Below are 27715 nucleotides of genomic sequence, written 5' to 3'. Positions count from 1 at the left end.
GTCTAGATGTTGCTGTAAAGGTATTTTTTAAATGTGTGATGAACATTTACAATCAGTTGACTTTGGGTAAAGTGAATTCCTCCATTATTTGGTGGGTCTCATCTAATCAGGTGAAGGCTTTAAGAACAAAGACTGAGACTTTCCAAAGGAAAAAAATTCTGCCTCTGGACTGCAACATAGAAATTCTCCCTGGCTTTTCCCCCTTCAAACTCAAGACTGCAACACCAGTCCTTACCTGAATGTCCAGTCTGCCGGACTGCTCTGCAGATGTCAGACTTCTTGGCCCCCACAATCACATGAGCCAATTCCTTAAAATAATCGATTTTCTCTCTCCCCACCAGGAGGTAGGGGGAAATAAGATAGCATAGGGCAAGTTGATGGAGATCTCTAAATCTCAACCTGACTAGGCATGAAATAAAAGATGGGTACAGGCTCCCAAATGACAGCAAGCCCCAAAAAGAAACAAGACAACTAGGACTTCATCTGGTATTGATTCCAGGTCCTACATGAGAGGCTGAAGTGTGGGTAGGAAGGCTTTCAGCCATCACTGTTGCCCAGGTAAAGGAAATTTCCCCCACTGTGTTTTGAGGAGAACTGCTACACACCAGGTAAGGGAGGTTATATCTATAACTGATGGATTTATTTTCTACAAGTTATATAATAAACTTAATGAAATGCCTGTAACTAATGAGCTGATTAATGCTGGGAATCAGAAACTTACTGCTAAAAAAAAATAGAGAGCTGTGCTGTCCAATATCGTAGCCACTAGCCACATGTGGTTATTTAAATTTAAATTAATTCAAATAAAATAAAATTTAAATATTCCTCTCCTTAGTCACACGAGTCACACTTCAAGCGCCCACCAGCCACTTGTGGCTAGTGATGACCCCATGGGCAGTGCAGGTGTAGAACATATCCATCATCATAGAAAGTTCTATTGGGTAGCTCTGCTATAGAGCATAGTAAATCACATAAAATACTGAATAATAGTGTTTTTGACAGTGATTTCTGAGGCATATAAGATGGAGTAAATCCTAGACTCACATCCCACATACTTATATACCCTAGATCAGACCACTGCCCACTCCGGCCCTCCCTCACAACTCGTACGCCACCGATCCGTGACAACATACACAGCACACGCAGGGAGCCCACAGCAGAGGCATGCCCTAGATGTCAAGAACAGGCACAAAAATGCCGTCCTGGGTTGCAGTTACACGTGAGTCTTTACAGTGAATATCTTATCAGACACACACAACCCTTCCCATCTTGTCACCTACACTCTTGTACAACTTTCTGAAAAGGGAGGCTTAAAAATAACATGGGTTTGAGCTCACATCTGAAGCTGCCTTTAGTTTTGACATGTTAACACTTAGCTGCAGAAACGGGAAGCTTTGCCAGGCACTGCTGGATGTTTAGCTCCGTTTTGGGGCCACAAGGAAAGATCATGTAAACTTTCTGCTGTTGTGGTTTTCTCTTTTAGCAACTGAGAGGTCTTAGAATCCGCCCTTGGACAAAGGGTTTGAAGACTTAAAAGCTTTGGACTTGGCTCTGCTACTCAGTAGTTATATTATTGGTCAAATCAGTTGATTTATTTTAGCTTCAGTTTCTTCATCTATAAAACGGAGATACTAATATTCATTTATTCATTCCGTAACTACTTACTGAATACCAATTGTATGCTGGGCACTAGGTTCTGGGCAAACAGCAGTGAGTTAAACAGGCATCCCTCTTGAATTTAATATTAAACAGGCACTATTCCCTCTTGAATTTAATGTGTGTTGGTCTTACTCAAGGGGTAACTGAGGGACTCTGAAGAATTTTATTCCATCCTTCTTGAACTGTTTGTACTCAAGTTTGAGGAACCACAGCTTGTTCTCAGATCCCTGGAAGGGCTGAGTTGAGGAGAAGCGGTATCCATTAATTCTCCTCTGCTACTAGGGGTGAGTAGAGGGAAGCTTGAGAAATACCGTAAGAACTCAGCAAACTGTAATCTCCTGAAAAAAACAAAAAGAAAGAGGTGGAACACAGCCTTCTAGTAGAAGCAGAGAACAGATTCATCCTTTGGTAGCTCAGTTCAGGACAGGGATTTCTGATCAAAGGATCATCTGACTACATTATCTATGTTAATGGACTCGGTTCTTTCACTGAGACTGTGCCTATATCATCATTCATGGCAAATGAAGTGCATGGGAGTTAGGGATTGGTAGGACTGAGAGGTGTCAGTAAAGCCCCATCCCCCACAGATCTTCAGATGGCTTTTAGTGCTCCCCGAAACCCAATCCACCAGGAGGCTCCAATCCAGTGTCAAAACTCTAAGTCACAGATACAGATGGGAAGTGAACAAGGAAGGTCCTGCCTGTGAGGAACAACTCAATGGTCTCTCCAAGAACAGTTAAGTGGTCAGCACAGTGGGACCAGAGCTGGACTTAGGAAGACCTGGAACCAGTGTCTCAGCACTGTCAGCACACTTGCTCTAAGTTTCATTCCTACTTTTATCTGTTGGCATCATTCTTCTTTCTTATCTAGGACTAATTTTTTCTATGTAGCAGAAAATATGTCTATTGCCACCTTCTGAGTTTTCCTGCTAACAGCTTAATCACTGGAGGTAGAATGTCTAAACTTCCTGGTTGCCCAAAGCAAAAGATCCCAGGGAAGGGCTCTGATTGGCCCAGCTTAGGTCAGATGTCCACTTCTGGGCCAACTGACTTTGACCAGGGTACATGGTGGCTCCCTTGGAAACCATCTAATTGGATTGCAGGAACAAAGAAGCTCTCTAAAGAAGAATTTCAGGGCAGACAAAATAAATATTTAAATATCTATCATTCATATATATATATATATATATCACCTGGTATGAAATAAAATGTGAAATTTGCTTATGACTCACACATACTAAAATGAAGAAGAGCATATAAGGCAACTGATATTTATGTCAAACAAAACTATGCAAGTAAGTCCACATCTGTTTTAGTCAAAATGTTTTAGTCAAAATTTCGGTATCAGTGCTCTAGGTTATTTGTATGCATAGACACAGCATTCTTCTACTTTACAGAGGATATCTTTGCATATCTCCTTCCAGTCTGCTCAACATTGTTTACTAAGAACACTTTTTTGAATCACCAAGCCAACCCCAGCCATTCCACTGCACAGAGTAGTTTGTCATAGTAGATGCATGCCCTGACCAGGAGGGCACAGTCAAAGAGTCAACATGCTGGAGTAGTCAGGAGTTACCTCTGGCAGATTTTCCTTGGCCCAGAACATCCCAATCTCCCTCAGTGTATGCCCATCAGCAGAATTCAACATACATGTGGTTGTCTGCACTCAGAACAGGATTCTGGAGCAAAGATGACCTTGGCCATGAGACCTTGGCCCTTGGTCCTACTGTCATCATCCAAGTAGGACCACTAAGGAAAAGAACTGGCAGGAGAATCTGCTGCCCCCCTCCAAGGCTGCAAGACCCCCAGGTTTCCATTAAATACTGCTGCACACCCACAAGGAAATTGATAAATCAAACCTCAAAACATTATGTTAGCAAAGCATTTAAAGAGACTTTCGTCATAGTCCCGTGGGAGTCAAAGAATGCATGCCAGACTTCCCAGTCTGTTAGTTCTGTGGCTGCCAAAATCCATGATTGGTAACCATGGATTTAACCTTACCTGCAGGTAAAATCTGTGCATGCGGAAATGGTTTGGGAGAAGGATTCCTATGAGAAACAGGGCTAGCAAAAGTAAAGAGGCGAGAAAGCCTCAGAAGTTATGCAGGGAAGAGGAAATGTTCAGTGTGCTTGAGCTGAAAATCCGTAATTACAATGTACTGAGAGCTTATCGTATGCCCAACGCTGTTTTAAAGGCTATACGTGGATTAACTCATTTAATCCTTATAATAATAACAATAGGTATTATTTTTCATCCCTGTCTTACAGATTTGAGAACTGAGGCACAGAGATGTTGGGCAACTTCCCGAAGGTCAGACAACTAGTAAAGGGCAAGTAGGATTCAAACCTAGGCAGCTGGCTCCAGAGCCCACATTGCCACCTGTTACACTGCTCAGCACCGTATTCACAATGTTCCTCCACTCTAAGCTGTACTGGGAAATACCAGGACTAGATTGCAGAGTCTTGCATCTTTAGAGTCTGCACTTTTTATTCTGAAGGCAATAAGATGCCATCATGACTTCTGAGCAAAGTGACATGATCAGGCCTGTCCTAAGGAAAATAATCTGCCCACAGGATGTGGTATGGATTGAGGTGGGGGTTGGTAACAGAGCAAGGAGACAGGAGGCAAAGGATATGACTGGGGCCCGGAAGTAACTGCAGAGCTCATGGGAAAGGTCATAAGAGCCTACACTTGCTATGGGAAAGGATGTGAGAAGTCCATGGGAGACGAAAAGTAGAGGCAGCATTCTGTGATACACCACGGGATGCTGATTTGTCAAACAACTGAAGCAAAAAGTGAAATAATAATCACGCTCAGATGACAGGCATGAACTTGGACTGTCTGAACAAGCTGGGACGTATGGTCATCTAGTTCCACGTGACCAGCAGTGAAGACCCAGAAAGCTGCTTTAAGAGGCATGCAAATGACTGTTCCTTCTCCTCCTTCCTTGTCCAGCACATGACCCACTGCTTCCATCACTCTCCTGCTATCATATCCTTGGCTTTCTCTGTCTGACACATCCCACAAACGTCACATCCATCCAATCCACCCAGGGCTACAGGGAGGAGGGCTCAAGGTCTCCCACCAAGGGTGAGGCCACACGGCCATCCCGCAGTGGCTCCCTTCATCCCTGGTCAGCTGTCTTGTGCTTCCCCAAGGCTTTCTCCCCTCTCCTGGGCACCACCCTCTCCCCACTTTCCCACCATTCTCCAGAGATGACTTAAAGACAAAGTCGAGGTCAGAAGCTGAGAAACCCATACCCATGTCCTCTTCTGGCCCTCCACTCTTTGTCCCCAGCGTCAGTGGGACCTGGTTAAGGCAAAACCCAGGCCATGGAGCTCATGTTTTCTAGTACCCTGGACTGGAAGACCCAACTCTACTTAGGACCACTTCTTGCTTCGATATCCTCAATCAATCAATCAATCTCTCTCTCTCTCTCTCCCCTCTCTTTCTCTCTCTCTCTCTCTCTCTCTCTCTCTCTCTCTCTCCTCCCTCCCCTGCCTCCCTCCCTCTCTCTCCTGGGTCTCACTCAGCATACAACTAAATTCAAGTTATCTTTTTTTAATAAAAGCAAAAGAGGAAAGAATCCAATCAACAACAGAGAAAGTAAGCCTCGTCCACCCACCCCTGCCTCACTGATTCCACCTCCACTCACTCTCCTGGCTTCTGCGCTACCTCCCAACGGGCAGCTCCCCACAGCCCTCCTGTGACCTCCATGATGCCAAATTCCACAGGCTTTTCAGCCCTCACCACCCCATCCTCTCTGGCAACTCATGCATTCCCTCCCCCTGGAGACACTGTTCCCTGGCCTCCCCACCACCTTTCTGCTGGGTTTCTTCCTGCATGCTGGCCTGTGTACAGCCCTCACAGCAGCCAGGCTGGTATCTAAAAGATGTGAGCCAGTTAAGGCTGCTCGTTTTAACTCTCCAATAGTGTCCCATTTAGAATAAGATTCCCAACCTGAAGCTGGCCCACAGAGTCCAACAACCCTTGCCCCTGAACTGGGCCTTGCCCACCTCTCAGGCCATATCCCACACTCCTGACACCTTCACAAGCCTTTGTCATTGTTCCCCCACCCTCCCCACCCCCTGCCACCAAAGTTTGTTCCCATCAGGGGGCCTCAGCACTTTGCAGATGCCTCTGTGTTTGCGGTGCTGTTCCCTACATCTCCCTACAACTGGTTTTCCTAGCTGGATGAGAGCTCTATGAGGACAGGCACTTTGTCTATTTTGCCTCCTGCTTTGTCCTCAGCATCTGGAACTGTTCCTGGTACACAGTAAGTACTCCGTGGGCATTTGTTAAAGGAACAAATAGGTACGAGATTAAATTCTCAGTATCTGAGGTTACCCCCAAGTGGAAATGTCTATGAGTCTACAGTTTCAGGAAGTATCCATCTGGGACCAATAATGTTTTATCTATATATTCATTTGAAACTCAGAAAACTTGCACATCATTTGCTACTCCTATCATCTTAACAGCGAAGAAAACTGAGGCCTAGAGACATTAAGGGGGTTGCAGGTCCACAGATATGTCTCAAGAAGGCATTGCTGTTAAAATGTGCAGTTCCTGGGTTTTCAGTCCATCTCTTAAGAAACCAAGTCAGTCTTCCCCTCAGGAAAAAGAAAAGAGGCAGCAATAAGCAATTTGTTAATATCAGTACTTTTTATCGAGGTAAAAAATGCCTCATAATCAGGCATACTCATGGGCCTCTTTTCACAAAGGCACTAAGATAAGGCAATGTAGGTCCCCCCAAAGAAACAAAAAGACAGCTTTTTGGAGTTGCTGAGGTTGATAACCCTATTTTTATACTTTGATAATATCAGTGACCTTGGAATTACAAGCTTGGGGTTAAGAACTCAAGGGTTAAGACTCCCTGGAACATTCTGGAAAACCAGCTTTAGAGTCTTCATTGAACTCAAATCTCAGCACAACAGTTAAATGAGTGAGTCAAAAGAACGTAAGTTTAAAGAATTTAACCAGGAGCAGATGTTTCTCTTCACACCACACTGCTTTAACATCCAGTATTCGTGACTTTTTTCCCCCCACCATTCCCTGATTTACATAGGCTTCCAAAGCATTAATGAAACGCACTTTAACAAAATGTTGAGATGGTGCCATTGGGCATTGCTATCCTAGTTTTAACCCTTGGTTAAAAAATACTTTGTGATTCCCATGACTCCAGACCAACAAAAATATAACCGGGTCCTAATGACATTTGAAACTCCCATGGTAAACAAGGCAGTTAAACTAAGTACTTGGGGATGGTTTTCATTACAATGTGCTAAAAAAATGAATGTTTTATTGTTCTTTTGTAAATACCCTGGAGAACCCTGGGATGGTTTTTCTGGAAGATGGAAATGATTTGAGCGAGTTTCAGAGCACATGAAGATATGTGATCTCTTTGAGTAACAAATAGGAGATGGTTTTTCGGGGGGGGGGGGAGGGAAGGAGCAGCTTTGCATTAACAGCTAAGGAGAATTATACATTTAAAGATTATCTTCAATGTCCAATAACCCTTATATTCAATACTGAATTTATTTCCACTTCTTGCCTTCATTTTTATTTGTTAAGTATTCTCAAAGTTCTCTCCCAATAGAAGAATGAACCAGAAATGAACATAAGCATGTCGGAATTCATGTATGTGGCAGACTGTATTTTCCAAAGATGACCACAACAATATCTCTTGTTCCACATGGTCTGCTGGAACCTTGTCATTCCTCTCTCAAGAGCTAGAACCCATGTCCCCTCTACTTCAACCACTATGGGTCCTTATGACAGCCTCAACCAATGAGTAGGTGAAAAGGACCCTTATGGGACTTCCAAGGTATAGTCATCAAAATTCCATGAACTTCCACCTTCTTCTCTTGGGATGCCTGCTCTTAGAACCTAGCTGCTGTGTTTTGAGGAAGGCTTAGCAGTCTGTGGAGAGGCCTATAGCCAACACCAACTTGCCAGCCATATGAGTATGCCATCTTGAAAGTAGATCCCCCAGCTACCACCAAACAACCCAGTTGATACCATGTGAAATGGAGATTAGCTGCCTCTGCCAAGTACTGCCCAAGTTGCAGATTTGTGAGCAAAATAAATGACTGCTATTGTTTTAAGCCAATATGTTTTGGGATGGTTTGTTACACAGCAGTAGACATCTTTTAAAATACAGTAATCATCACTAATCCACACCCATAGGAAATACCAGACTGCAATGATTTTGTAAAGTGTAAAATCTACAATCCTTTATAAAAGATGCAGTTAGCAGCACACTCAAATACACAGAAATGTAAACAAGGATAACACAAAAGCTCCCAAGGAGTGAGCCTTCAGAGATCTGCTTTAATAAAGAGGTAAGAGCAATTTGTAATTAGCCTCTCAGTTTGTGATGGTGTATCCAAACTGCTGGAACAAGCAAGTACCCTTGAGGTAAATAAACACTGCCCCTGCAGTGTGGCTTACATTATTAATTGGTTTAGCAAACCTGTAGGCAAACTTAGGCTTAGTTCTTGTTTATCACAAGTTACAAATGTGCAGAGCATGAATTAATGATGACGCTTTACTATTCAAACGTGACACAGAATGATGGCCACATTCCCAGGCACCATCTGAGTCAGAAAGGGTCACAGAGACTCCTGTGCTTGAAACTTAAAAAATATATGCATCTGTGTTATTCTTAAGGCATCATAACGAGAAGCTGTCATTGACCTCTGGGGACTGTCTTAGAAGTTAGTCAGAGTACACACTATATCTCATTCAAAACGGGAAGTCATTGGAAACAAAATTTCTACACCAACTGAATGATGAATAATTCCATCAAAAAACTATTTCCACCAGCAATATATTTAAACATTTTCTTTTAAAGTTTTTCCATCTCTTCAGGTGTTTTCCATCTGACTTCTACTCCCTGTATCCTCCATATGACAACCTTTTTCTCTCTGAAGAATCTTTCCTTCGAACAGCTCCTTTGACTGCTTTTGCTTTTGCCCAGTAACATCCCTACCACCCCATCAATACCATCACTATCACCCTTACCAAGACCGTCACTAGTACCCCAGTGAATAACACCTCCATCACCCTCATCCCTAACATCCACACTACCCATTTCCCCCCAGCTACCTTTTCAAAACTAGGAATGCTGCTGGCAGGCTAAGATGTAGATTGGGAAGTAATTAATTAGATGGGAAACCTCAGATTAATTCTATTTTCTCATTATTTCTTATACTAAATTTATAATAATGAATTACTAAAATACTTGAATCTTTTGTCCAACTTACATATCCTGGGTTACTTGTACAGAATACAGTACCACCCCTGTAATGGTAATATGACCTTTTTCTCATTCTTTTAAACACATAAGAAGTCAAAAGTGATCCAACAAATGAATCATTTAAAGTTTAGATTTTTCTCACAACAGATTTTTTCCACTGGAGTGTCAGAAGGCAATGTTTATTTTTAACCTTAAGAGGAAAACAAACTTTGTAAAAATAATAGCCCTTATATTGAGCTCCAATTACAGTTGTTAGTTAAGTGGGAGGACAAAAATAGTTACCAATGAATCAACAAACATTGCCATACTGGATGAAGAACAGAGGTACCCAGAAAAATTCACAAAATGAGGGTATATGGCACCAAAACTCAGCAGACCACTATCATAAACCTGAACTAATCAAATAAGGCTCTTTGATAATGAAGGGGAAGTCACTTAAAAGCTGGATTGACCATAGACTCACAGAGCATCAGAGCTATAGGCAATCCTAGAGATTATCATTTTAGTGCAAAGGTTTTGTTTTACGAGGAAGAAAGCTAAGAATTTCAGAAAGTGAAATGTCCCACCTAACGGCTGCCTAAGTTATTAGGTAGTGGGTTTCTTTTCACTGGAATCAGGAGAGAATTCTGGAGTTGGGTTTAAAGTTCCAGATTCCTCCTTGAGGAGGCAAGTCAGTTTCAGTAATTGAGTATCTCATCTCCAAGTGCTTTCTCCCTCCCTGCAGTGCCCTCTAGCCATCTTCAGCCCTGCTGACTCCAGTCCTAATGGGATCTGGCTCTTTGAGTGGGAATTCTCCCAAAGGCAGAAAAGGGGAAAACCTTACGTGGGTTGTAATTCTGTCATACTGATTCTCAAAACCCTCAGAAAAGATTCTACATAATCACAAGCAATAAAAATGAAACCTTCCAGTGTCGGGGGAAGATACAGCAGGCAGCCTAACTGCCTGCCAGGATACACTCCATTTTTCAGATGAGACACCCACCCTCACATGCCACGATGTTAGTTCAGATTCCCACACTCATTATCTGTGCTGGATCCCAGACAGGAGGTGTCACTGAGGGGGGATGTTCAGCACCTCTGAACACACAGATGGGGAAGTTCAACCTGTGCTGTAACCAGTCAGCTGCCCCATGTGTTCACTGACGGTGCATAATTAACACTCAAAACATGTTCCAGCTCATAAAAAGTTTACATATATAAGTATATATTACATATATATAAAAGTATATATTACTTATACATAAAAGTTATATGTATGTATATATGTACACAAATACATATATATGCATATATATCTATCATAAATAAAAGTCTGGAAATTTTCCTGGTGATAACAGCAAATTCCATATTTGTAAATTTGTCTGCCGGGACGTATGAAGCATTAACAGGTGATATCCAACCCTCAGAAGTCACTTCCAGGGAGGGTTTTTCAAGTCTCAACCACGCCAAACACTGAAAAAAGCTACTTGGAGTTGCAAGAAAAGAAAATGTGTGAGTCTCCTAACCCTCTGTACTTTATCTTCATTGCATCACCGTTCAAAGCATCTGTTCCCATACAATTCTGAGGCCTGCTGGCCTTGGAAACACACAGGCCCTTGCTCTTTCATTCCATAAACATTCACTGAGCACAGGCTAAATGACCTATTCTGAGCTCAGCATCAAAAAACAAACAAAGACAAGAAACAATGCACACAATAACTAAGTAAAAACAGTAATGTGTCTTAAGAGGTGACAAGAACTGAATTCAGGTAAAATGAAACTAGAGGAGACTAAAGGGAATCCAAAATACTAGAGTAGGGAGGGACAGGAGGCAAGTTGCTCTTTTAAAGATGGATAGGAAAGTAGGTGCACTAAGGTAACCTGGAACAAAGATTTGAAGGAGGTGAAGGAGTTAGCCAAGCAGATATCTAGGTACAGATGCACCATAGACGTTATGTTCACTGCCAAGAGTGAGACCAATATTCACTAACTACAGCATGACACTCCAATGCACATAAGCTGGAAAGTGAAATACGCCATTTATAAACATTCATACACTATACAGCCTGGATATAACCTAATGATCTCCTGGATTTTACGCCCTAAAATGTTATTTCTCAAAAATGAGAGAATTGCTCTGACATTTATATACTTTCAAGATCTGTCACAATATAAGGACTCTCTCGGTTACTTTATTTTGAACAGCAAGATGCTTATTGGGGAAAACATATTCATCAAAGCTAGTTTGGGACATTTATTGAAGTAAGCTGATGGACTTTTTTGTTTTGAGATGGAGTCTTGCTTTGTCGTCCAGGCTGGAGTGCAGTGGCACAATCTTGGCTCACTGCAAGCTCTGCCTTTCCGGTTCACGCCATTCTCCTGCCTCAGCCTCCTGAGTAGCTGGGACTACAGGCGCCCGCCACCACGGCCGGCTATTTTTTTTGTATTTTTAGTAGATATGGGGTTTCACTGTGTTAGCCAGGATCGTCTCGATCTCCTGACCTCATGATCCGCCCACCTCAGTCTCCCAAAGTGCTGAGATTACAGGCATGAGCCACCCTGCCCTGCCGGACTTTTTTTTAAGGAGGAAAATAAATCTAAGAAAAAATTAAAATAATTCCTACATCATGGAAAACAATTCGGGTGCTATAGTAGGCAATCTTCTTAAAGATAGTTTTAAAAAAGCAATGCAGGGCTGGGTATGGTGGCTCATACCTGTAATCCCAGCACTTTGGGAGGCTGGAGTGGGAGGATCACTTGAGGCCAGGAAAGGCATCTGAGACCAGCTTGGGTAACATAGCATGACCCCATCTCTATTAATATATATATATATATATATATATTTTTTTTTTTTTAATCTTGCTGGGTGTGGTGGTGCACACCTGTAGTCCTAGCTACTTGGGAGGCTGAGCAGGGAGGATAGCTTAAGCTCAGGGTTTGAAGTTGTAGTGAGCTATAACTACACCACTGCACTCCAGCTTGGACAGCACGGTGAGACCCTGTCCCTTAAAAACAAACAAAAACAAAGCAATGCAGGAATTCTACACACAAATGAACACAAATGAGCCACTGAGACATGCATGAATCTCACAGACACAGTGCTGAGCAAAAGATGCCATTTATGCAAACAGGCGAAGCCACCCTTTGGTGTTAGAAGTTAGATAGAGGTTTCCTTTGGAAGGGAAGCAGGGAATTGTGGGTGTGTCTACAGTAAGGGTTCAGGCTGTTGCTCCTGCTCTATTAATATTTCTTGACTTGAGTGTTGGTTACTCAGGTGTGTTCATTTTGTGCTAACTCACTGAGCTGTACACTTATGATTTATGCACTCTCCTGTATTGATGTTATCTTCAATAAAAAGAGGTGTTTTCTATTTTTTTTTAAGAGCAATGTGAAGTGTTTCCATTATGGAGATTTCTTATTGACATATGAGCTGAACAAGAAAAAGCAACCATCCTAATGTGATGTGAATGAGCACTATAACTCAGGACAGAGTTTCCAGAGATAGCATCATTTATGAATTTTAAAAGTGCTGAATCCCAAACAATTTGGAAGAAAGTAAATAGGATGAGCTTGAAACTGTGTTAGATGACCCTGAAAATCATGCTGGTGATGATAAAGGCACCCAAGTGTAACAATGCATGAAAAAAATAGTACAGAAATAAAATTGTTCTGTGAGATATAAACATAGGGGAAAAGCACCATTTCCAAGTTTATACAATTTATATGACTTAAAATATGTATGTGCAACTCAATATTATAAGCAGAAATTATCTCAAATATATTCCTAAAATGTTATATGCCAAAGTTGGTCCCAAACTTTTAAAAAATTTTCATGGAAAAAATAGAAGACTGTCTTTTAGATCTTGACATATATGCCTTATATTGCTCTGTGCTCTGCCTCCCCTTATGACTGAGAAGACTCAATCACAAATGCTTTGTGTCAACTTAGAAATTATGAAAAACTGAAAATTGTTTAAATAAATGAATTCTGCAAAAATACGCTGTCCAAGATAGTAGCCATTAGCCACATGTGGCAATCAAGCACTTAAAATACGACTCATGAGACCAAGGAGCTAAATTTTCTTTCTTTCTTTTTTTTTTTTTTTTTTTTTTAAAGAGACAGGGTATCACTGTGTTGCCCAGGCTGGAATACAGTGGTGTGATCATAGCTCACTGTAACTTTGAACTCCTGGAATCAAGCTATCCATCCCCTCAGCCTCCTGAGTGGCTGGGATTACAGGCATGCACCACCATGCTCAGCTAATTTAATTTTATTTTTGCAGAGACAGGGTCTTGCTATGTTGCCCAGAATGGTCTCAAACTCCTGGCCTTAAGCGATTCTCCTGCCTCTAATTTTAATTTTAAAATGAAAGCAATATGAAATATTTTTCTGTTAAGTACAACTTTACTTTGTAGAATATTTCACTTTAATTACTGAAAAGTAAGCATCCAAATTGAGATGTGATTCAAGTGACACTAGATTTTCAAGACTTCAGCCTCCCAAAATGCTGAGATTACAAGTGTGAAAGTCTGATGTCACTTGAAGCCTTGAAGGAAACCTGTAAAAACTTGTAAAAATTTTTTAAAAAGTAAAATATTTCATTATATGTTGAAAAGATATTTTGGATATATTGGGTTAAATAAGACGTATTACTAAAGTTAATTTCACTCTTGTTTTTACTTAACATGACTATTAGATTTAAAATATACATAGATGGTTCACTTTATATTTTATAAGACAGCGTTGCTAAGGAATAAAATGCCATTTTTGATCAGACACCTCAGGGGAGAGATAAAAGAAAGAAAAATCAAACCTGGAAAGACTGATATTTGAAGATCTGATTAACAGTATGGCAGACAAAGTCCAGGAGTCGGGAGAAATATGAGAAAGCAGAAAGGAAAGGGAGAAACCAGTGCATCTTTTTTTAAAATTTTTAGAATTAAAAAAAATTTTTTTTAGAAACAGGATTTTTCTCTGTCACCCAGGCTGGAGTGCAGCAGCATGATCCTAGCTCAGTTAGTGCATCTCTTAAGTGAAAGTGGTCAGATTACCTGGGGCTGATCCAGACAGCAGAGCAAATTCTATCTACAATTCCACAGCTGTCAACAAATCCAATTGACCTAGTTTTTGCTAGGTGTTAGAAGATTGCTATATCTGTTATTAAAGACACAAGAAGAATGGCAGAAGTGCTGAGCACATGTCTTTCTAGAGTGAAAAAAGAAAGGAGGGAGTTTTTAATTGCTCTGCTCCAAATCTTCCCTCTATTAGAGGTTTCAGTGAGGATTAGAAAACACACAGTTACACCAAATGTCTGGGACAGGAAGATTTGTTTTAACGGAACCAAGAAAATGCAATAAAGTACTAGATTCATTTGCACCTATGGCAATTTGGTACTTTTGGAAACAGCCAGAATTAGTACTCATTTTAAAAAGAGGGCTAAGCACGGTGACTCACACCTGTAATCCTAGCACTTTGGGAGGTAAAGGTGGGTGGATGACCTGAGGTCAGGAGTTTGAGACCAACCTGGCCAACATGGTGAAACCCTGTCTCCACTAAAAATACAAAAATTAGCTGGGTGTGGTGGCAGGTGCCTGTAATCCCAGCTACTTGGGAGGCTGAGGCAGGAGAATTGCTTGAACCTGGGAAGCAGAGGTTGCAGTGAACTGAGATTGCGCCATTGCACTCCACAGCCCGGGAGAAAAGAGTGAAACTCCATCTCAAAAAACAAAACAAAACAAAACAAAAAAGAAAACCTGTCAACAGGTGTGCGCATGTGTGCGTAATGGAATATTATTCAGCCTTAAAAAATATCTTGCCATTTACAACATGGATAAACCTACAGGACATTATGCTGAGACGAAAAGAAAGGCATAAGGCAGAGACGAAAAGAAAAATAGAAAAGAAAAATAGTGCATGATCTCACTTATATGTGAAATCAAAAAAAAAAAGAAAACATCAAATACATAGAAACAATAAAACACTGGAACTAGGGCAGAAAGGAATTGGGGAGATTTAGGTCAAAGGGTACGGAATTGAAGATATGCAGGATGAATGAGTCTGGAGATCTAATGCACAGCACGAGGACTACAGTTAATATTTTATTGTATACTGGAAATTTACTGAGAGATTTTAGGCACGCTTACCACAAAAAATGGTAACTATGCAAGATATATTAATTTGCTTAACTATTGTAACCATTTCACTATGTGTATCAAACAGCATGCTATAAACCTTAAATATGTACAATAAAAATAAAATTTAAAAATAAATAGAAGAGAGAGAAGAAACTGATCCCCCACCCTGCCCGCCCCACTGACTACCTGTGATTTTTTTCTGTGGTTGGTAGGTGGTCAACAGATTCCTCACTGATTTGGTACATTTTCCGAAGTATGTGCTATGGTATAGACAGGTATTTGGTGGGTCTGTCTGTCTCTGTCTCTCTCTTCTCTCTCCTCTCTGCTCTTTCTTTTTTTTTTACTTTCTTTCTCTCACCTTGAAAAATAGAGCGGTATTTGGAGAGGAGAAAAAGCCAGGGGAAAGTTCTCAGGTCATTTTGAAGAATGCCAAGTTAAACTAAGCAAGCAAGTTTTGCACCCGGGACCTCTTCAGAGACTTGACTCTTTTAAGAAGCATCATGGGCAGGGTGCGGTGGCTCACACCTGTAAACCCAGCACTTTGGGAGGCTGAGGCGGGTGGATCTCGACGTTAGGAGTTCGAGACCAGCCTGGCCAAAATACTGAAACCCCATCTCTACTAAAAATACAAAAAAAATTAGCTGGGCGTGGTGGCGGGCACCTGTAATCCCAGTTACTCCGGAGGCTGAGGCAGGAGAATGGCTTGAACCCAGGAGGTGGAGGTTGCAGTGAGCCGAGATTGCACCACTGCACTCCAGCCTGGGTGACAGAGAAAGACTGTCTCAAAAAAAAAGAAGCATCATGACTCTCCAAGAGAGCTGACAATGCACATGGCCTCCGAAACATACTGGATGAGGAACGCTCTTACCCAGGAGCATTCCAGGGAGGGTGCAATCAAGAGCCATTGGCTTGGATGGAAAACAAACTCCAAATCTTCAGCCCTTTTGGCTTCACTCTCAGCCAAAAACAAACACGACTGACTGCTGTGAGCAAGAATGGTTCAAAGACAACAGGGGCCAGAGGCTGCGGGCTGCCCCAGCTCATCCACTGCCAGACTCCTCTGGGACCCATCTCAATAGGGTAGGGACAAGGTAACATCCAGGTGCCCCATGACCACAGCCAGGTCCGGGAGAAGGAGCCGCTCACCCCTCACCTTCAGGAGCTCCCAGGTTGGCCTACAATCAACCCAAAACACCAGGCCTCAGGCAAAGTCATGTGAGCCTTGATACCATCAACCTCCTAGCAACAAGTGGAAAGGAGACATCTCCCATCCCCCGCCTCCCCTCTCTGTGGCTGGAAACTTGAGATGACAGTGTTATGCCCAGGCCCAGTCTCTCCCTGGAACTAAGCATTCCTGCTCACACAGCTGCCACCTCCCCTTGGTTACCTTCTGCTTCTCCTCTGGTCATCTGCCTCCTCCACTAGCTCTAGAATAGTTTTACTTCCTTGGATGTAGGGTAATTTCTCTGCAGTGACGGCAAAGGAGTACAGGCCTCACAGCAGCCACAGGCTGTCCACAGAGCCAACAATAGGCCACTTGTCTATTCTGAGCACATTTTTTAGGGATCCCAAGTTATTTCTTTCTGATTTAACTACAAGTCATTTTATTATTATTTCATATGATATGTGCTCCAAATGCTAAAAATTACATAAAATTGCAATGCTTTACATGGGCAAGTTCTAATTCCCTGGTCAGATATTAAAACCAGTTGCTCAATACAAAATTTTATTAAGGAGAACAACAAAGATAATTTAGCAAACCCATGAGGAAAAAAAAAAGAACATCTTAAAATTTTAAATTAAAAAAAAAAACCTTAGAACTATCCTAGGACTAAGGCAGAAACACACAAGACCTCTATGGGATAAACGGCAGCAGTTTTTAATTGTACCCCAAAAACATTTTGGATCAGGCCTCACAAAAATACATGCGGCTTCTGTGGAGTTCGCCAGTGACTTCATGGCCACTCCAGCAATGGCTGTTTCTGACATTAGTCTTAGGAGTTAGTCGAAAGGGCTGATAACTCCTCCATCGCTGAAATGCCCTCTTCCTCTGGCCTCCATCCCCCACACTCGGCAAGTTTCCCTCTGACCTCTCTGGCTACTTACTTTTTCTTTTCTCTGAATGCTGGAATTCCCCTGGGCTCAGCCTTAAGGCCTTTTTCCTTCACACCCGCCCTTCCTTCTTGGGCGATTTCATCCATGACAGTGGTTTCAGTTACCATCTGCCAGCCGGCGTCTCCAGCCCAGACCTCTGCACAGAGCTCCTGAAGCACAGACCTCACAGCCCGTTCTGCAGTCATCCTTATCTCAGCAAAGGGCCCCTTAATCCAGCGCAGAAGCCAAACCAGCCTTGTCCTCTCCCTCTCCACGGTGCCTTGTTACCCCATCCAGAGGCAACCCTGGTGGTCTGCCTGGCTCAATATTTCTTAAATCTACCTACCTCTCTGCATCTCCATCAAGACGCTCCACCTAAACTAAACAACGATCTCTAGTCTCTGAAGAGCTACTCCAACAGGGTCCTAACCACACCCATTCTTGCCCTCCAAGCCAGTCACTAACCTGCAGCCATTCTGATCTTTCCAAAGTATAAATTTGGAATCATTCTCCAGCTTCTCCTGAAAGCCCTCCAGCAGCTTTGCACTATACTTAGGTTAAAGGGCCCCATCCTCAGCCTGGCCTGCAGGGCTTTTTGGGGGCCCGACTCACTCTCCAGCCTCACCCCACCTCACTCGCCCCTCTGTCATTTGCAGGCAAGACACAGTGAACTCCCTTCTGCTCCTCAAGTCAAACGTGCTCCCTCCCACCTTGGCTTTGTCTGAGCTGCTCCAGGAGTCCCCACCATCTCCACCCTCCCTTCCCTGTTGACCCTCAGGTCTTGCTATGTACACTTCATGAAGCCCTCCCCCAACACCGCCAGTCTGGGGCAGGCCCCTTGCCATGTTCTACTCGACAGCGCTCACCCATCTGTGATCCTACAACCCTCGCGTGCCCATCTGCACCGTGTCTGTGCCCTCAGCTAGACTCTAAGTTTCATGTGACCAGGGCATTACCCAGACCGGCTTACTAAAGTATTCCCAAACACTACCAGCAAAGATTTGTTCAAAGAAATGTGAACGAAACCTGACCCACTTGTGCTGGATGGTAGATTCCCGCAGAGGGAGAAAAATGAAGCATAAGAATGTATCTCCTTTTTTGGGGAGTGATTGAGACAAGCGTATGACTCCTTCCCTCCCTCCAGCTTAAATTAACTTCAGCTAACCTCTCTGGACAGAACAGGAAGATCACAGGCCAATAAAAATAGCAAGAGGACAGAGGATCAGGAGAGGCCAGGGTGGGAGAGGAACTTCATAAGAAAACAGCAGCCTCCAGGCAGCAGCTCCTGCATTTTTTCCTCCATTAGGAACATCTAAGCCTGTAACCTTCCTCCTCCCTCCCCTGCCAGCATCAAAGGAGGGGCTGCCCATTCCCTTGTGCCCCTCCCATCTCACCCCGCCTGGAACCTGCCTCTGTCTTTTATCACCTCTTCTCTCCCAATACCTTTCAGCTTAAAAAAATGTTCAAATCTTCCAGGCATGGTGGCTCATGCCTGGAATCCCAGCACTTTGAAAAGCCAAGGAGAGGCCAATCGCTTCAGCCCAGGAATTCGAGACCAACCTGGTAAAACCTTGTTGGTTTGAGACCACATGGTGAAATGCTGTCTCTAACAAAATTAGCTGGGCGTGGGAGGCTGAGGTGGGAGGATCATCTGAGCCTGGGTAGGTCGAGGCTGCAGTGAGCTGTTATTGTGCCACTATACTCCAGCCTGGGCAACGGAATAAAGCCAGGTTTCAAAAAAAAAAAAAAAAAAAAAGACGGGGTGGGGGCTCAAATCTCCTGTTTAAACTGCTCTTCTGTCCTTCTAAACATATTTACATAAGCCCATGGCGGGAAGGCCTCTGCCTGTTCTACACCATGACAACTGCTCTTGCAAGACTTACCAGTGGCGAAACCCAGTGGGCCCCTCCCACTTGACATCCTCCCGGGTTTTGATACTATTCTCCATGTCTTCTCAAAGCATGCTCTTCCCATGGATTCTGTAATGTCACACTCTTCTGTTCCTCCCTCTACCTTGGAAAAGTGCTATTTTTCTTTCTCTGGATTTTACCAAAGTATATCTCCATTATGAATCGGGAGAAAACTGGTCCCTCACCACAGATAGCGTGAGACAAACTGGTCTCGATCTTGCAGTCTTTTTAATAGATCTGTCTGCTTACACTGAAAAACCAAGAAACCTCACGATATAAACTTACCAACTTCTCTAAAATAAAGCCAATTCTTGGTCCATATTTCTACCAGGCATCAGAGAGCAGAGGCTCAGTGGAAGCTACCTCTTGAGATGGGTGTGTACCACTGGATGACCATCCTCTCACCACCATTCCTGCCTGCTCTCAGGGTTGACACCTCAGACATCTACATCTCTGTTCCCGGCCTCCTTGCAAGTCCCAACCCAACAACCACAGTTGCCTTCTGGAATGTTCCCTGAGTGTCCCCCTGACCCCTCAAGTCTCTATACAACCATCCCTATTCTCATCACCTCTGCCCCAGGGCTCCTCATGCTGTGCTCTTGGTCCTTACAGATGACCCCATCTCACACCTGAGTCACTCAGGTGTCATCCTTGGCACCTCTCTCCCCTTCAATGACACAAAGGTTTAGTGATTATTCCTCTCTTTCAATGTATCCATTAACTTGATGCTTATGTATTAAGTCCTGAAGATACAACAGTGAGCAGGGCACCCCACTGCCCCCGCAAGCCCTGCGCCAGCCACCAGCTATCTTCCACTCTGAGGACATACACATTGCTGGGATGACACTCCATTTTCTGCCTTTACTTCCCCCAACACCCACCCTCCCCAGGGTCATCTGTTTTAAATGTCACTATTCTCTTGGTTTGTGGGTGTGTTCGGGTGCAGCAAGCACAGGAGAGCCTTTTTAACATAATTTTCATTTCACTCTGAATCAGCATCTTACCCTAATTAAAATTAGACTCTCTGCACTGCACTTGTGGAAATGAAGCTCTGAATACTCAACAATCAGCCAGAAAGTAAATGATGAGTCATTTATATAACACAGGCAAAATTTCATCATCCCAGAAGTTTGGGATATTCTGTTTCATTAAAAGGAGCCATTGAGATGTTTACATCTGTCAAGGTGCTTTCTTTAGGTTAAGGCATAAGTAGCATCATTCGGTTTTCTGAAGGACAATGTACTTGGTTTAATCCAGGACAGCACACTCGTTGAGTGTGCCCAGCCACCCCTCAACGGTCTTCATTGCAAAGGCTCAATGGGCCAGTGCAAGATGAACGTAGTTCTTAAGTTGATCAAGGAGGTCAGGAGCTCCATCACAAAAGGGAGTCAACCTGGGGAACAGAGCCCAGAGCTGAGGGCCTGAAGTCAAAGGCCCCCATGTCTTGTCTGGACAAGGGCAGAGAGTGTGGCTTTCTCCTGCAGGCAGGACGAGGCAATTTCCATCAGCAGAACCTGGGCAGCAAGGCCTGGAGCCCATCCTTCACTAAGGGGACGCCTTCGAGGCACTCCAACATCTGACCCCATGTACCCAACATGTGTTACAGCCATTTGCCTCCTATTCTCAACCTCACATCCTGGCTCCGACAGCCTCTGCCTCTGTCCACAAAGGGACAAGCTATGCAGGAGAGGTAGCATGGCCAACTGCCCATGAACGTGGTCTCTGGGTCCAACAGGCTGGGTTCATATCCCACTCCTGCCATGTGCAGTTATAACTTTGGGAAAGTGCACAGCTTCTCTGTGTCAGTTTCATTTATCAAATGAGGATAGGTCTTCACAGGCGAGAGATGAGGGTTAAAGGTAGAGTGGACATGAGCACTTCAGCATAAGATTTGTCTGATGCATAAAGAGGATTCCCTCTGCAGAGTAAAATCTTATTTTAAATTTAAACAAACCATAGAGACACAAATATGGGCCAGAAGCATATAAGAGACAGACACACCCATATTTATTTATTTTTGTGTGTTTGTTTTTCTCCTGGTTTTCTGTATTTCTGCCCTGGGGCTCCATGCCATTCCCTACATCTTTACAGTAAACTCACCTGACCACTGGAGCTTGCTGGACTAGGGCTCTGCTCCACATAATCAAAGGAAGCCCACCCAGAATAGGCTTCCTTCTCTCTTTGTCCATCCCACACACAAGCCAGACAGGACTTGGCTCTTCCTCAGCCTTATGCCTTCAGCCCATGCTCCTGTCCACGCCAGCAATAGCACAGAGCTGCCCACCTCGCCTCTCAGTCTCCTCCAGTCTCAGTCCCTCACTTTGCAGAGCCCTCATTTTACACCTCTCCGAAGCTCTCTCCAGTCCACCTAGCCAAAGAACCTTCTGGCCACTCTGAAGCCCCTTGGCTGCCCACTCGTGCCTCTCCTATGGAGGATCGAATCCAGGCTCCATCATTTAGTAGTTCCAGCCCCTGGGCAAAGCGCTCTGCCCCTTGAGCTTAGTTTCCTGGTGTCTAGAAGGGAGACTCCACTGTCATTCTGGTCTCTCACACGGAACTTTTGAGAGACCAGAAGCACATGCCAGAAAGTGTGCCCAATGACTGAAAACTTCAAAGTCCTCTCCAAACTGTAGGCCTTTCCCATAGACGCTCTCATGAATGAACAGCAATTTGCAGATGAACATGTAGGCTCTTCATTCTGTGTCACTCTGCTTTACAATCCTCTGGGAGCTCTGAGGAGTGGGAAATTCCAGAGGCCCCCACGGATCTGCCAGCCACACAATCTCTGGGTGCACCTGATGGGCTGGTTGAGCCCTCATACCAAAGGAATTCTGGCAGCACCATCACTCTCCCATAGCTTCTCAATTCTTCATCCCTCAAGCATTCGGCTCTAGGACTTAGAAAAAAAATATCTCCAAGTCTGCCCATAACTCTGCATTTTAAATGTTCTGTTGTCCATAATAACTAATTTCCATAAAGGGCCAGTAGGATGGAGCACAGCAGGACACAACACGAGAAAACAAAATGCAGTAACGTAGATTTGACCAGCTAGAGCACTCAGAGAAATTGTCAGACCACATCAAAAGGAATGGAGTCATCATCATCTTTACACAACTCCCTTCACACTCTCTGAAAAGTCATGATGGAGTGGGCCGTAAATTATGGCGTCTTCAGCTAATTTTACATGATACAGACACAAATGACTTTACTTTTCCTAATTGTGAGAAATAATGAAATCTTCTTTCCCTCCTTCTATCCATGTCCTCTATCCAAAGGTTCTGCTAATTTAAAACATTTGGTGGAAAAATAATACTGGGGCATTGTTCTTATAAAAAAATCTAATCATTCTGAGCTTAATTCTAATATGCAGAGAAGAATATGAACCTGCCCTGCATGATGGTACTATGACAAAACGAGTTAATTACCATCTCATCCTAAGATGAATCTACTTGTCATAGGAATAGGAGCCATTATTTCACACAAAATAATGACCCAGATAGAAAGTAATGACTGCATCTAAGGCAACCAATGACACAGCTTCATCTTGACCTAACTGAATGGCAATTAACAAGTGTCACCACTACATATATATAAATACCACCAAAGCTATTCATTAAATATTTGCAATGAAAAAAACCCACAAATGGTTTTTAGCGTTCTTCTTCCTGGGAAGCACCTGTGGTCTTCTACCTGGTATGATGACAGAAAAATTTACACATGTAAAATTCAGCCATCAGTTGGAATAGCCCTGGGCACTGGAGAAGTACATGGAGTTGTCCTCTGCTCTTTGCACACAGAGGTGGTATTTTCTTTAGAAATTATGGCCAGCAACAGAAAAGAGGAGTAGGGGGAAGGGGGCCCAGTTCCATTATTTTGTCCCACTTCTTGTTGTCATGGCAACTGGACTAGAAACTAAAACCACAGCCAGCAATGACAGCGAGAAATGCTGGGTCTTTCCAAGTCCAGCCCTGTCCACTGACAGACAATGCGGGGGCTAATGGAGGGGCAACCTCAATACACCTGGCTCCTCCAAGGCAGGAATGACCATAAGCCACATTTCTGTTTAGAGGAACAGAGATGGAACTCTGGGATAGACATCTGGAGGCACTCCAGGTCAGAAATCTCACTGCTGCCCTGGTGTGCAAGCTGTCCAGTCTGTCTTATTTAAAAACCAAGTGTATAACAGTAGCAGGATGATATGATGGGCTTTAAAGCATATTATTTTCAAAACGTTAAGAACAGAATTCTTATACTATAAGTATTCACTTAATGTTATCAGTAGGTTCCTGGGAACTGAGACTTTGAGCAAAATGACAAAAAACCAATTTTCTTCTCAAGGTTAAAACTAAACCACATTGAATGAAATTGAGGACCTGCTGTATGCTGTTTCACTAAAAGTTTCCAAGAACCTACTGACAGTGTTAAGGACTTATTATACAACTACAGAATGAGCAGGTGTCATTTACTTAACGAATTACCTGATGAATCATCAGATACACGTGTGTATACACATACTCAGTGGGGGAAAAAAAGAATACTGGTATAAAAGTTAAAATAAAGACTGGCTAATGTCCTTCAGGGCATAAAAACCCTAACTTTGAAGGCATTTTCCATTGGACAGATGTACATCTCCACTTGGGTACTACAGAAACGATACCCCAGTAGCCGGCAAATCGGGCTGTTTCCTGAAGAACTGAGACAGGACCACTGTCTCAATGGGTCAGTCATGCAATGACCTAATTTGGTTAAGACAAAGTCACCAACTCATATCAACTCATATGTTTTCTTTCTTTTAAGAGGCTGGGTCTTACTCTGTCACCCAGGCTGGAGTAGAGTGGTGCAATCATAGCTCACTGCGGTCTCAAACTCCTGGGCTCAAGCAATTCTCCCGCCTCTCCAGCCTCTAGAGTAGCTAGGAATATGGTCAAGCACCACCATGCTCGACTTTTTAAAAAGACCTTTTTTTTCTTTTTTCGCAGAGATGGGGGTCTCGCTATGTTGCCCAGTCTAATCTCAAACTCCTGGGCTCAAGCAATCCTTTTGTCTCAGCCTCCCAAAGTGTTGGGATTACAGGCTGAGCCACTGTGCCCAGCCTCAAATCACATGTTTTTAAAGAGCATATTTGAGAGTGGGCAGAGCCTCATGCCTTCCTTTTACCCGCTAACCCCTCAAATATTCCAAGCATCTGAGTCTTAATTACAAAACCATTTCTAAAATGATTTTTTCCTGGTATTCAGATCATAGGGTAAATTCTATCTCTAGGATGTCCCTATACAAGTTGATTATTTGCAGCAATCCAAACAAAGATGGCTCTATTTCTATAGAAAGCTACATGAGTTATAAAAACACTTGTGTTCTCAGGCTTATGCATATATGAACAAAAGCTACTTGCCCCACCCCCCATTTCTTAAATAATAATCTGAATTCTACCAGAGTAGAAAGAGCCTCCCTCATCCTAGTAAAATTACTAGAAATTCTGACCTCAGAGATCATCTAGCTCCTGGTCTATGGCCCATAGACCTACACATGAGCCATACATGAGTGGCTACTCCCAGAGTCCCTGGAGCCTGAACACTCAATACATGTTGAAGGGAGGGTGGCAGCAGGGAAACAAATCTCCTTTAAAGGGACAACCTAATCATTTCACTGTTCTACAAAATTCCTCTCAACGCCTTCCCGCTGCCTTTACAGTCCAGTCCCAGCTGTCTCTGGGCCCCTTCTCCGGACCCTCACTCTCCCCCGGTGTGTTTTTGATTCCTCTCGCTCCCTCCTGCCTCAGGCCCTCATGTACACTGTTCCCTGTTTGGAGGGCTCCCCAGCCTGCCCGAGCACAGCCGCATCCCCAAAGACACCCCGTCATCCTTCCCATCTCGGCTTCAGGTACCTTCTGGATCCCCTTGCTCCTCAGCTCCAGCCACTTCCCGCTGGTAAAACTCACTAGTTCGGCTGTTTTATTCTCTGTATCCCAGCATCTAGTACTAGTCCTGGCCCAAAGCTGACAGCTGACAATGTTTATTAACAAATTCCCTAACTGGCTGATTGGACCTCAAATCACAATCACCTGTATGGGGTGGGGAATTGTCAATTACTAGGGAACACTGGGTAAGAAAGAACAAGATAAGCATCAAGCAGTGAACTCAGCTCCAGTTTGGGGCTGGGACATTCCTTCTGTAGTAAATGTCATATTAAAACTCAAGTAGACCCTATGGTTGGGCACAAAACCTCATATGGCATGAAGAAAGGTTCAAAAACAGACATATTTCTGGGCAGATATGATTTCCCTGCAACTAGGCAGTTTTCCCTGGTATGATCGAATGTGGGTGGCCCAGGACTCTGGCATCCTCCCACACGAGGAAGGGAAGGGGGCTTGCAGCAATGAAGACCCATAGATTAAAGGAAGGTGGGGTCTGAGAAGTCACATCACCTTGAGGGTTTGAAAGGAGTCCTGGTGCTGGCCTGCAGCTCTATCAGCTGTTAACCCTACTCCAGCTGGAAAAGATAGGACCCAGGCTCCTGCATGCCTGGGAAGGAGGGGTTAGCCATCTTGTTCCAGAGTCAGCTCTGGAGAGGGCTGCTCCCCTGTGGGGCTGCCAAAGGTTTAGGTCACAGCTTTTGCATGGCCTCTCGAGTGTGGCTGATCTGCCCTAAGCCAGCTCCCTGCCTGTTCACTCAGGTGAACACTCGCAAACCTCTTCAATGGTACCCTGACTGCAGCGCTCACCTTCTTAATGAACTCTGGGATGAGTTTCTGGTCTGTCAGGTGGTCTAAGGAGGAACAGCAATCTAATTCCAAGATGTAGCCTTCATTGTGAAGATCAGTTTTCTGAGATCTGAAGAGAAAGAAAAGCACACACACAAACAGATTAATATCTTGCATAATTTGGAGACAGTCTCACTCTTGTCACCCAGGCTGGAATGCAATGATGCAATCTTGGCTCACTGCAACCCCCAACTCCCGGGTTCAAGCAATTCTCCTGCCTCAGCCTCCTGAATAGCTGGGATTACAGATGCCCACTACCATGCCTGGCTAATTTTTGTATTTTTAGTAGAGATGGGGTTTCACCATGTTGGATAGGCTGGTCTGGAACTCCTGACCTCAGGTGATCCGCCTGCCTTGGCCTCCCAAAGTGCTGGCATTATAGACGTGAGCCACTGTGCCCAGATGCATATTTTTTTTTTTTAAAAAAAGAATCACTGGGTCTTTAATGAAGCCCCAAATTCTTTCCTGAAAGTAATGCCAAAAAGGCACTGATGAAAAATAGTTTATGGAAACTACTCAATTAATATATACAGATCCACATCATAGAAAGACCTCCAAGATGCAGCATCATGTAAAACACATCATTATAGAATGATGGGTTTGGTACAATACAGCTTACATGTTACACACACACACATACACACACATACAAACGCTCACTCCGGTAATGTCTATTTCCCATTGGTTTATATCTGCCAGGGCACAGAAAAAGAACAAGCAAGACATACACCAAACCAATAATAGCAGGTACCTCTGGGGAATGGGGAGGGCTTATGTGGGAACTGGGGCTAGGTGATTATGGTATGGGTGTGGGGGTGGTGATCAAAAGTGACTTTAGTCATAATCCCTAATTTTTTTCATTTTTAAATGAAAAGGATATATTCCTATACCAATTAGAAAATTAAAAATTAATTTTAAAAAGACTTTAAAAGGGTTCAACCCCTTTAGAGGGCAATCTGACAAAATCTATCGAAATTAAAGATGCATTAAAGAAAGACTACCAAGCAACTAAAAGAAATTCTGGGAAAACAGTGTGGGTGTAAAGGGCTGTCTGAGGTGAAGGCCTGCGGTCTTGCTGTCAAAGGAGAGGCTTCCCAGCACACCCCGCCATCTCTGCTTTCCAAAGCACCACCACACAGAAATCCCTGTGATACAGCACAGTTCAAAACTGCACCCATTCAGGAGAGCCAGCAGCAAGAGCTCACCAGGAGGAAATTCCACCACTTCACAGCCATTCACAGGCAGGGCTCCTGTATGACACTCTAGTGGAAGCCACGTGGTTGTCAGAAATTGAAGGGGATTCCTTGGCCCAGCCAGGCATAAGGCAACAAGAGTGGTACTGTAGCTACGGGCTGGCAGAATGTGCTATCTGTCCTAGGTGGCTTGTGGTTTTGGGGAGTGGGAATTAGAGACCAAAGCTCCCAGCTCCTTGTCCAGGGCTCATGTACACAGCTCATCTGCACTGGTGGAGGAGGGAGCAGAGCCCTCCTGGCCCACTTATGAGGCTGCTCTACCGAAGACGGGCCCCTGCAGCCCCTGTGAGAGCAGGACTGTCCAGAAAATCCATACAGCAGGTGCTTCCACACTGAACTCCTGAGGTACATGCATCTCACCAGTTTCTAACTGTGTATTTGCTGTAACATTTTAAATGAATTTCTAAGATTCTTATATAGCATTAAAAGCAATTAGGCTACCATTAACCATCTGTGTATGATTCACCTTAAATTTAAAAGTGAAAAAAATGAAAGAGGATTCGGTTTTCCTCAACTGTGCCACTGTGATTTGGTAAGCAAACTTCAACAGCTTATTTTTATTTTTCCTTCTAACATACCCTTCCAAAGTTAGGGCACTGTGGTGCACACATTCAAAATGTAAAAGAATAAACTGATTTCAATCTGGGACAAACTAATTCCAAAAGAAT

At 43.6% G+C, this 27715-nt stretch overlaps 1 protein-coding gene across 6 annotated transcripts in view; it reads right to left on the bottom strand.

The window, feature by feature from the left end:
- RFTN1 (raftlin, lipid raft linker 1) overlaps positions 1 to 27715 on the bottom strand; it is a 209168-nt gene that overhangs the window by 67762 nt on the left and 113691 nt on the right. For all 6 annotated transcript variants that reach the window (XM_010377152.2, XM_010377151.2, XM_030933480.1 and 3 more), the window contains exon 4: positions 25756 to 25864. In XM_010377152.2, coding sequence (XP_010375454.2) covers positions 25756 to 25864 — 109 coding nt within the window. The remainder of the gene's footprint in view (positions 1 to 25755; positions 25865 to 27715) is intronic.

This window comes from Rhinopithecus roxellana, chromosome 1 (genome assembly GCF_007565055.1).
Source record: "Rhinopithecus roxellana isolate Shanxi Qingling chromosome 1, ASM756505v1, whole genome shotgun sequence".
Lineage (NCBI taxonomy): Eukaryota > Metazoa > Chordata > Mammalia > Primates > Cercopithecidae > Rhinopithecus > Rhinopithecus roxellana.
Note: the sequence above shows the minus strand (reverse complement) of the source record. Positions and strands in the feature narration are given on the sequence as shown.